The sequence below is a fragment of the Oreochromis niloticus genome, linkage group LG6 (assembly GCF_001858045.2).
Source record: "Oreochromis niloticus isolate F11D_XX linkage group LG6, O_niloticus_UMD_NMBU, whole genome shotgun sequence".
Lineage (NCBI taxonomy): Eukaryota > Metazoa > Chordata > Actinopteri > Cichliformes > Cichlidae > Oreochromis > Oreochromis niloticus.
The window spans coordinates 33,354,031-33,365,356 of record NC_031971.2 but is presented as its reverse complement, the minus strand read 5'-3'; the positions used below and the strand labels follow the sequence as shown (position 1 = coordinate 33,365,356).

General features: G+C 39.0%; 1 protein-coding gene across 1 annotated transcript; it reads left to right on the top strand.

The window, feature by feature from the left end:
- The first annotated feature begins 255 nt into the window (after window positions 1-255).
- pld5 (phospholipase D family member 5) lies at window positions 256-9,288 on the top strand. Its single transcript, XM_005458547.4, has 10 exons — window positions 256-606; window positions 2,815-2,951; window positions 3,268-3,451; window positions 3,641-3,749; window positions 4,216-4,343; window positions 5,365-5,562; window positions 6,230-6,381; window positions 6,625-6,790; window positions 6,917-7,007; window positions 8,301-9,288. The coding sequence occupies exons 1-10, from the start codon at window positions 574-576 to the stop codon at window positions 8,561-8,563; spliced, it is 1,461 nt and encodes a 486-aa protein (XP_005458604.1). The 5' UTR covers window positions 256-573; the 3' UTR covers window positions 8,564-9,288.
- The last annotated feature ends 2,038 nt before the right edge of the window (window positions 9,289-11,326 follow it).

The following is an 11,326-nucleotide window of genomic DNA, read 5'->3' as shown; positions in this document are numbered from 1 at the left end:
TGGCGGGCAGGCATGTGTGATCTACTGAGTCCAAAATATTTGGGGGAGTTTTGCTGCAGCTGTCACATTTACTAATGGCATGTTTCAGCATCGCTCCCTTCTAAGCAAAGACCAACTGCTTGCTGCCAGATGAGTTTTATTCACTTGGCAGATAAAGGAGGGAAATACAGCTGGAAAAGGAAGAGAAGAGGGAAAGTGAGGGAGGGGGAGGAGGGCACTCAAAGCTACGGCTCTTTATTGGCCATTTTGAACAAGAGGGGGTTGGTCTTTCATCTTCTCTCTCACCGCTTCGACTGTAAGGCAGACAGTGAGCAGCACACACAGTTGACACACAAGTACACACACACACACAATCAGCTGCTAGAAGAACCATGTCAGGACACATAACAGACCAGAAGCTGATGCCCACACAGACAGACCTTTCGGGACACTGAGGAACCTGCAGGATGAAGACAAGGACCAAGAGTGAAGACATTAGATTTGAACAGGCTGAGGGCTGGGTGCAAAAGAGAGGCAAAGATGTGTGACTGAGCTCCTGTTTCCCACCTTGTAGTTTAAAGGAATGCTGCTCTCATGGCAGGACCAACCCCACAGGAGCCATTAAAGGTGATGTTTTTCAGCTCTTTCTATATTTAATAGGCAATGTTAGTCTCCCTTTGGTCATAGGTGGATTGTAATGCATGTTTTTTCTTGGGCTTTTTTCTCTAGGTTTCAGTACACCAATGTTTCACTGCCTGATTGATTAAACTGAATTCTTAAATTCCTTATCTTTTTAAACCATATTAAAACTAAAAGCTCATATGTATATCAAAACTTTAGGTTTTCGTCAAAGTGCTTTTAACTATCCAAGATTTTTTTAATATAAATCAGTCTCTCCTTTAGTCTTTAAATGATGCAAAACGGCAAATAACACACCCATCCTTATAGCTCGGTGCACAGTAGTTGCAGTTGCTACCAAAAAACATCTGATGTAAAATTATTTTGAAAAAGAGACTATTATTATTTAAGAGCTGGAAATGTTGCTTTTTTTTTTCAACACATTTGTGAGATAAGTTTATTAATTACAAACATTGTTTTAAATGGAGTAGCAAACATTACAAAAGTTAAGAAAATAACTTAAAAAATTACCGAAGCAATTGCCCAGAACCCAATCAAATGTGTCCAAACTGGAAGTTTTCAGAAGTTGTAACCACTCACATAATATTTGCTTGATAAATAGTTATTTTATCAATAATTCAAATTATTTAGAGCAGCACGGTGGTTAGCACTGTTGCCTCACAGCAAGAAGGTCCTGAGTTTAATTCCACCATCAGGCCAGCGTCTTTCTGTGTGGAGTTTGCATGTTCTCCCCATGTGGGGTTAGGTTAAATGGAAACAATAAATTGCTCATAGGTCTGAATGCAGGAGTGAATGTGAGCGCGAATGGTTGTCTCTGTCTATGTGTTAGCCCTGCAACAGACTGGTGACCTGTCCAGGGTGTACCCTACTTCTCGCCCTAAGACAGCTGGGATAGGCTCCAGCGCCACCCGCAACCCTAAAAAGGATAAACGGAAGTGAATGGACGAATGGATCAAATTATTTAGTAGTTATTGGAACAGCTATCTATTCACTCTTTGCCATATTAGGCTATTTCTTCCTGTATATTAGATGTGTTGTTGTCCTTTTACAGTGACATACTGCATCAGTACCTTCTGTAAGTGGCTGACCTATCTCACACTGTCAGGTCTGTTCATTTCCTCCCAGCCATGTGCACATCCACAAGTTAAGCATGGTCCTTGACTCTGCTAAATGTAATGAAGAGCTCGGTGGCCTCAGAAGCCAACAGAAGAGTGTATGGTGCACCCAGCTAGCACCTGTCTTTCAGCCTCACTGCCCGAGGCAATATTTGAGTCCACAAACCTCCTGCTGTTCATATTTCTATATTTTGATGCTGAATTGCATTTTTTTTTATAAAAGCTGTAGAATTTTTTTCTTTTTAAGGAAAACCCCCTGCTTATGCTGCCAAGCTTATCAGTGGGATGCAATTCATTTGACTGATAGAACACAACAAAAGAGAATATGTAATGTGATGTTGACAGCTCACCAACTGACAAAGCCAAACAGGGCAGAGAATGAGGTGGTGAAAATGTGCAGTCGTAAGCAAAACAGAAACGCCTAAGTGCACTTTTAAAACTGTGAAAATCAAGACTCCTCAGGCTGGATCAGGGCTCCAACATTACAACCTCTGACCACACTGACCGACTGTCACTCTACCTATATTACAAACCCTACAGACATATACTGCACACACATACATGCGCACAAATATTGCCTGCAATATTGCTTAACATAAATGTAACGTTGGCTGCCACCTTGACACAGAGGTCATAAAACCCCTTTTCAGATGGGAATTGCATGGACAACAAAGCAGCTGGCATGACGAGAAGCAAAAACTTGCACTTTCCAATATACCTTATAGACTGGCTTTAGTGTGCATCAATTTGCTGTCAGCTGGAGAATGTTCCACTTCACTTGTCCGGCTCTGTGGCATAAAGTGGAATCGTTGAAGCTGGGGGATTTTTTGCTCCAGAGCATTGAAATCTGCAGTATACTGGTTATCAAAGCAAGGTTTCTGCTGTCAAACGAAGGCCATAGTTTTTATTTTGATCATCATTATTCACATTGCATCAGTGTTAATGTTCCCACAGTGCACAAAAGGGACACAAAAAAAGCTTTAAAAAGTTACTGCAGCGTTGTTCACAAAAAAACCTCCAGAAATAAAACATTGTGTCAGACATTTGTTAGTGTCATGTGTGTTTCTAACGTATCTTCCAGACCCAGCAGAAGTGCATTGCCATCTTTGCCCTTGTTTGCTGCTTTGCTGTTCTGGTAGCACTGATCTTCTCATCTGTGGACATTTGGGGCGACGATGAAGATGGAATCACAGAGGAAAACTGCAGCAAAGACTGCCAGTAGGATATTTTGCAAGATTAAAGGAAATTGTAGAGGTTTCATTCGTCTATAGCACAATGTATTCACAGCGACAGTCTCTACTAACTCAACATAGTCTTAATCTAGACTCATTCATTACCAATTCAGAATTACGTATTACCATTAAATTATTTAATTCTGGTAGAGATTTCTGATGTGGATCTGTACCTCACTTTTTATTGTTAAAATCTAGAGCCATAAAAGGATTTATGTGTAAAGGCTTTGAGCTGCTGGGTTGTTGTGTTGGTGGTGTTAGTCTTTAAAGCTCCAGACACTGAAGGAATCTGTTATTTTCAGCATTGTACTTGTGGAGAACATTCCAGACGACCTCTCTTTCTCCATGGATGGCAGACCCCACCTTCCTGTCTTTGTTGGCTTTCACACACTGTTGGACCAGGCGAAGCACTCAGTTGAAGTGGTGTCATCTGCCTGGGACTTAAACTCCTGGGACCTGGAGACAATCCCAAGCCCTGCAAAACAGGTACAAAGTCATGGTAACCAGTCCGGTAGAACAATGAGCCAATTGCATTTCTCATTTGATCTGTAAAACCAAATGCAATTTAATAGGGTTATTCATGCAATGAAATAAGAGCTGCCCTTCTAAAAGAAATGCAGAAACATTGGTCAGACGCTGCGCCACAGTAATGCAGAACATCATTCTCTTCCTCAGGGTCAGCTTTTGTTCCAGAGACTGCTCAGGCTAAAGTCTCGTGGGGTTAAGCTGAAGATTGCCAGCAGTCTGACAAACTCAACTGAGCTGAAGGCCTTGGCAACACACAGTGAGTGGATGTGGCATTTTTATGTGGCAAACAACAATGAAGATATATATTTACAATTTACCCGACAACCCTATAGAGATTCTCATCCTTGAAGACACGTTTAGTTGAGTTTCTTAAGCATCCCATTTTAGGACAGCAGTATCACACTGTAGGTACGGCATGAAATATCAATAACCTGCCTCAAGGAAAACAGATGCATTTACAGCATGCAGCAGCACCCAGGAGCTCTACACCATATGCATCTGCCAGACTTCACAATCAAGGCCAAAAAACCTTGAATGGATATGAAAATGTACAGCCTGGTTTCCTGTCAAAGACTTTGCCTTTCAGACTGCCTGCGTTGCCCCCCGTTCCTGTCAGACAGTACAAGGCCAACTGTCAGATTTACACAATTTTCTCTTTCTTTTTCTTTTAAACTTTTCATTTTCTCTCTTTTCTGTCTCTTTTTATCCCTCACATGGATTAGATGCAGAGGTTCATTATGTTAACATGACAGTTTTTACCAGAGGCGGACTGCATTCCTCATTCTGGATAGTGGATCGGAAACACATTTACATAGGGAGCGCTGATATGGACTGGAGGTCACTCTCCAAGGTAAAAGCACACATGAACATCTGGTTTGTTGGGGTCTTTAAAGAGTAACACATAATGTAAATTAGCCACGCTTTCCTCTTATACTTCTTTATGCAGGTACTCCAGCACTCCCAACAGAAATCAGGAATGATTTAAGGTTGCTGTCTGAGATGGTCAGAAAGACAAGTAGCATTTCACTTTTCATTTAGTATGTAATTCATAATAGAGCAGGAACCAGAATGTATTAGCATACTGTAACCTGAAGTGATTGCCCGGCCCTTTTTGGTGCTTCAGCACTGGTTGGAGGTAGGACTGCTGTATGAGTGTAAGTCACAATGAGCCAGAAGGAATAAAAGAATAGCACACATACACTGGATGTGTGTAGTAAACACTGCAAGCCAGACAAGTATGTCTGAAATTGACCCTCTGTGGTAACAAACTGAAACCTCTATGTTCCTCCTTCAGGGGCACATATTAAAAAAAGAAACAGACAAAAAACAGAAACACCAAACACAAAAGGAATTTTCTGCCATCTATTTAATGAGCAGACAAGAATGTATTTAGGACATCTGTCTCTTCTTCTTTCGTTTTGTTGTTTTTACCCACATTAGCAGCTCTGTGGATTGCAGTGTTAGTCTGCTTGTGCTCCAGTTATTTAAATTCTTTGGTAGGACTGGAATAATATCCAGTTTATTCCCTTTTAGACAGATTCCTTTGAAATGATTATATATCTGTGATGACATCCAGCTTATTGACTTTGCTATTGTCTTGACTTTTCCTCTTTTTTCTCTTTTAGCATCATTTTATCATATATTATTCTTGGCTAAATATCTTTAAATTAGTGATATTCTATAATAGTACCTTTTGCTCTTCATTCTTATCCTATTTAATCTGAAAATGAATAGAAGATCATCAATCCATGAAACGTTACTATTATCTCTCTGAACTTCTTTTATACCCTCTAAAACGTCTACAGAGCACACTCAATATTTTAACTTTTCTGCTGCATCACCTCTTCCTACTTCTTTCTCACACACCACAGAGGAAAGAACTGGGGGTGGTGGTGTATAACTGCAGCTGTCTGGCTCTGGACCTCCACCGAGTCTTTTCATTTTACTGGCAGCTCCACGAAAGGGACTACATCCCCTCCATCTGGTCAAAGAGAGTAACTGCTCTCTATGGAAAGAACAATGCCCTGCAGCTACAACTTAACTCTACCCCCGCCACCGCTTATGTGTCTGTGAGTTACAGCTTTGTTATGTTACAGGACTTAGTGCCTACATAATTCAATTCTACACAAAATGCCAAAAAAAATAAAAAATAAACTGCACCAAAAACAGCTTTGGTGCTTTCAGTGGTTCATGTACTTCTTGAGGCACCAATTTCCAGCCTCTGGGCTTACAGTGAATATCTTTATAAGAGTTTCATTACATATTAATAACAAACATAAACAGAAAATGATTAATCATCCTAATATCGCACTAAGGAGCAACTTGAGTCTGAATATCTCACTACATTAGCCGAATTTGAGAGTAATGAATCTTGTTGCTCTCAAAGCGACAAGACATTTATCGGTTACCTTTAAGACATTTATCATCTTATAGGAAACTAATGGAGCCATACTGTCAAGGCTGTCGGCAACTCAACCTTGATCTTTTGCCCCACTTATTCTAGTAATGATAATGGTTGTTGAAATTTGCTTTCTTTTTTTCTTTCCCTTTTCTCTGCAGAAATGTTACATTGAAATGTATATACCTATTTTTATTAGTGGGTTGTGCATTCTTTGTTGAATTGAAACACACACATTTTTGAAAGTTATCCTAAACTTTAACCGTGTGTGTCAGTTGTTTCATTTTTGTGATCTTTACATCATTTTGAAGACCAAACATGCCTTGTCCTTTCTGTAGACCTCTCCCGAGCTCTTCTGCTCCAAAGATCGCACCCGAGACGTAGATGCCATCTACCAAGTCATTCAGAGTGCAAAGACATTTATCTTCATATCAGTGACAGACTACCTCCCTCTGGTGAAAAGGAGTTTCAGAGGAACCTCAGTCACAAGGTGTGTGCCGGGGCAAGCTTTGACATTTAAATCCTTTTTACAGGAACACTTTTGAGGTTGTTTTACATTCATATTGTATATGTGTGTCTGTATCAGAGGACATAATTCATGACAAACTAGCCAAAAAAAAAACAAGAATATACCCAGAATATAGCAACTTGGAATTTTTTTGAACTCTATGCCCTTCAGTATCTTTAGACTCAAAAGCATTGTCCACAATAATAACACTAGTTGGATTTTTAGGTATTGGTCGTCTATCGATGAAGTCATCAGAGAAGCTGTGGTATTAAGAGGGGTCAAAGTTCGTCTGCTCATTAGCTTCTGGAAGAAAACTCATCCACTCACCTTTAATTTTGTGACCTCCCTCAAGTCACTCTGCGTTCAGCTTTACAATTGTTCCCTGGAAGTGGTAAGCGAATCACTTACACCTGTAGTTTTAACTACTCATGGACAAGTTTTGATTCATACTGCACTTATTTTCTTTGTTTTTATTGTATATTATACATGCTTTTTGTTAAATCATTGTTTTTTCTAGAGGTTTTTTAGTCACAAGGAGCAGAACGATGACATTCAGCTTGGGCTCAACCACAACAAGTACATGGTGACCGACAATGCCGTCTACATTGGTAGGCAATATAATGTGTGTTTTGGGTTTTTTATTGAGGTACAGGTTTCAAAGTATCCTAATATAAAGTTTTTTATACTGACAACAAAAATACGCATAGACTAACTGGCCACTTCATTAAGTACACATTTCTAGTATGGGGGTGGACCCCTTTTGCCTTCAAAACAACCTTAATTCTTGATGTTAACATTTCCCAAAGGCTTTTGTCCATAATGACATAAAAGCATCAAACAGCTGGTGTAGATTTATCAAGCAGCAAGTGATAAGAATGTCCTGTTCCACGACTTCCCAAGAGGTGCACTACTTTATTTAGAATAGTGACTGTGAAGGAGATTTGAGTACAGTGAACTCACTGTCATGTTCAAGAAGATTTGAGCTTTGTGACATGGTGAGTGCTGCTGGAAACTGCTTTAAAAGCTGGGTACACTGTGGTCATGACGGGATGAAGAAGGTCAGCAAGCATACTAAGTTAGGGTTGGCATTTAACAGATGCTCAACTGGAAAATGCTATGAGGTACATAAGAATGTTGTTACCACTCTCCTTTTGTTTTTATTACTTATAGCCAGGAGGAATCTATCTTATCATAGCTTTATCCAAAAACTGATATGGGACAACGAGCCTGTCTGTCCAAAGGGAAATAAAAGATCATCGTGCATTGCATTTGTTAATTCAATATAAAACAAAACAGTGGGAAATAAATTTTTTGAGGTACAGATTTTTATTGGCTTTTTTGGTAGCTGGGATTAGTGAGTCATACTATTAAAATAAACTTGCAAATACCAAAGCAAAATGTATAAAACTTGAACATTTTAACTTGAGCAATAGCTCAAACATGGTTGTATTGGCTTGCTTTATGTGCATATAGACAAGAGAAGACAAAGAGCAAGGTGAGAAGAAAATAAAAGAGTGTGATTTTCTAATGTCCTCTTTAAGTCAAAGGACAAGTCACACCCACAGGAGTCTCACATATGGCTAGTTCAATCCTTACAGCTACAGCACAGGTTATGGGAAATCATATCATCACAGAGGTCTGTGAGAAAATTCCAGAAAGTTACTGTGCTTTTCCAAGAAACAGTTCAGGACAGGACGTTTTGTGAAACAGGTGACTGCTAAACTAAACTAGCACTGCTATATTTGATTCTTACTCACTCATCCAAAGACACACAAGCACCAAGTGGTACATACACACGCAGACACATATAAAGATTCAAGATACAGTAATGTAAAGCTATTTCTATTTAAATAATGACTTTTACAGGCGCTATCTGACACTGTTGTCTTTGTTGCTCACAGGGAACCATGACTGGGTTGGCAGTGATTTTGCTATTAATGCAGGAGTTGGATTGGTGGTCAAAATGAACGGTAGTTCTGGAGACAGAGGAGTGACAATCCTGGAACATGTCAAAGCTACTTTTGAAAGGGACTGGAGGTCACGCTACGCTCAGAGCCGACATGGAGTCAAAGACCAGCAGGGAAAATACAGAAACTTGCAACAGGGAAAAAAATATATGGAAACTAAGGAGGAAAATGAATGGAACTACCCTTTATATTTATAAGCACAAAATGTCTTTTCCCAGTATGTCTTAAAGCCTCATAAGCCTAAATATGCTAGATCTTACAAATATGTACACAAATAAGAATGTAGACCTACTCTATACTGTATGACTTGCCAAAGTATTGCTTTGACTCAGTATTATAATAATATATGTTTAATTGTTGACTGTTATATAAGCATGTAATACTGCATGCATACCAAAAGCAATATCTCAGTATTAACTCAGTATTAACTATATACTAGCACAAGCAATGTGACAAAAACAATTCTCTCTGTGCGTAACCCACCGGAACAGTTTACATACATCCACTATTTTTTAAGTCTTCATTGCATTTTATATGTTTTTAAATGTTACAGTTTGGCTGCAACTGTAATCAGGTCAGATCCTGAAATGGCACACACCGGCATATGCAGTAGTTTTATTCTGTTCATCATATCACTTAAATTATTCATCTGTCTTCATAAAACATAGCTTTTTCCTTGTTGGTGTTGTTTTTATTTCAGTCTGCTGGTATGTTTAGTGCCCAAAAGGTTTCACTATACAAATTTGTATTGCTGACAGAACAAAAGTATTTATAGGTATGTTTTGCCTTATCCTGTCTTTCCATCCAAGCCAGTAATAAGCTGCAAGTTAAATGCTCAAAAGCCTGCAGACAAAAAAATAAGCCTTGAATGGTACTAGTTTGGTTTAAAAATGTATGATTTAAATAAAGGATTTGAGAGTTCTCAAGTGACTCATCTTACCAGCACTTCACAGTTAATAACTGGAAAAAGTCAAATGTACTAACGAATCCAAGTTTGAGATTTGGGTCAGCAACAGAAGGGTGTTTGATGTTGAACTGGCGAGATAATGGCACAGCAGTGTATCAAACCCACATTTTTTTAACATGACAGCAGGAGCATTCAGGACTGGGATTGTTTTGCCTTGAGCTGGACCATTGGCGTAACTTTGTGCTGAACATTGGGGGGTGTCAAGATCTCTGTCTAAATAAATAAATAAATCTGGGTAAATTCCCAGATGATTAAACATGCAACTATTTTGTTGGTAATACCTGAAATGAGTAAAGAAAATCAACAGCCTATTTATGCAAGATACTTCAAATTTTATTGGGTGTGATTATTGGGGGGGTCAAAAAAACATCTAACCCACCTGGAAATTATGCCCCTGAGCTGGACCTATATCGACTGAGCAAGAGGAATTTCAGTTCTTCAAACACGTCTGAGGTTTACATCTTTAAGGAGATGCATTCTTACTGCAGCAGGTTAGTAATTCCCAACACACAGCTCAGAGTGGATCTAGTATGCTGTATTTTTTTGTTCTGGAAGTCCATTTGAGCAGCCATGTGGGATTTACAGTTCAAAATAAAACATATCTTCTACATGACACTGGTTCAGCCCCCTCAGTCTTTCATTATCTGAAAAAAATTACTCTTCACCCTTTAATCCCACATTTCCTCTAACTGAAGGCCCCATCACGAACAGGACGATAGTGCTGCCATGCTCACAGACAGAGCTTTGTCTGAAAGCCCTGCTAAAGAGATTCTCTGGCTCAAAGGAATTACTTCTACTATATATTAATTAATATATCTAATATTACAATGGGCATCCTGCATTGTAACAGATGATATATATATATATATATATATATGTATATATATAAGACTAATGAACATCGGGGATGGGTACAAAGTAACCTTGTCATCACCCATGATTTTGCTATTTTGAGTTCTTAGTTTGAGGGGTTTTTTTTATTAGAGTTTATTAGTTTCCTCAGTTCTTTCTCTTTGTTTTCCCTCGGTGTCTTTTCCCTTTATTAAATTTACTTTTGTGTCTGAGGTTCCCAGTTTAGGTATTATTATTTACTTCCTGAATTACTTTACTCGTTAATTGTCTTCTGTGTTCAGTTCTTCTTCCTCCCCTGTGATTGTGTTGATTCTGTGCACCAGTGTCTCATTTCCTCCCAGCTGTGTCTCATTCCCTTGATTGTGTGAGTATATATAGTGCTGCCTTCCCTTTGTCTGTGGTTGCAGTTTTTGTTTACTCGCCTAGTGTGTTTGCTTGTATCGCCTGTATTGTTGGATTTATGTAACTTATTGTTTATTGGGCTTTTATCCACCAATAAAGTTGCATTTTTGTTTATTCCACCTGCGTCCTGAGTCTATATTTGGGTCCTTAACCTAAAAACTGTGGCATATCTGACCTCAGCATTGAGCTGGGGCACTTAAAGACTGACAAAGCCAAGCTTGTTGAAACACTGTCAGATCATGCTTGGATAAGACGGGTTATAAGGCTTAATCTATCCATCATTTACTGCTTGTCCAATTCAGGGTCATGGGGTGACTGAAGCCTTTCCCAGCTGTCATAGGGTGAGAGGCCACATTTGAGCTATGGCCAAATAAAACTCCATCTATCCTCTGAGATCAAGTCAGGCTTTGTGGAAAAAGGAAAATATTTTTCAGAATATTTTTGGCCACTCAAGGGTGGACAGACAAACAGCAAACTTACAAGCAAATACCCAAAAAGGAGAGAGAAAAGTGTTACCTGCACACTGAAAACAAAAGTATTTGTTCCTAGGCAATGTATTAAAGGCCAAGTTGTTTTCATTTCTCCTGTTTATTTGAGCCATTTAAAGATTTCTTCCTTAAGCAAAAGTCTGAAATTGAACCCATGGTACTGTGAGTGATGGGAGACAAGAAGAAAAATTCTTCTGTATAAAAATGTATGATAATGTTTATTTGTAAGTAAATGTGGAGGATCAAATATC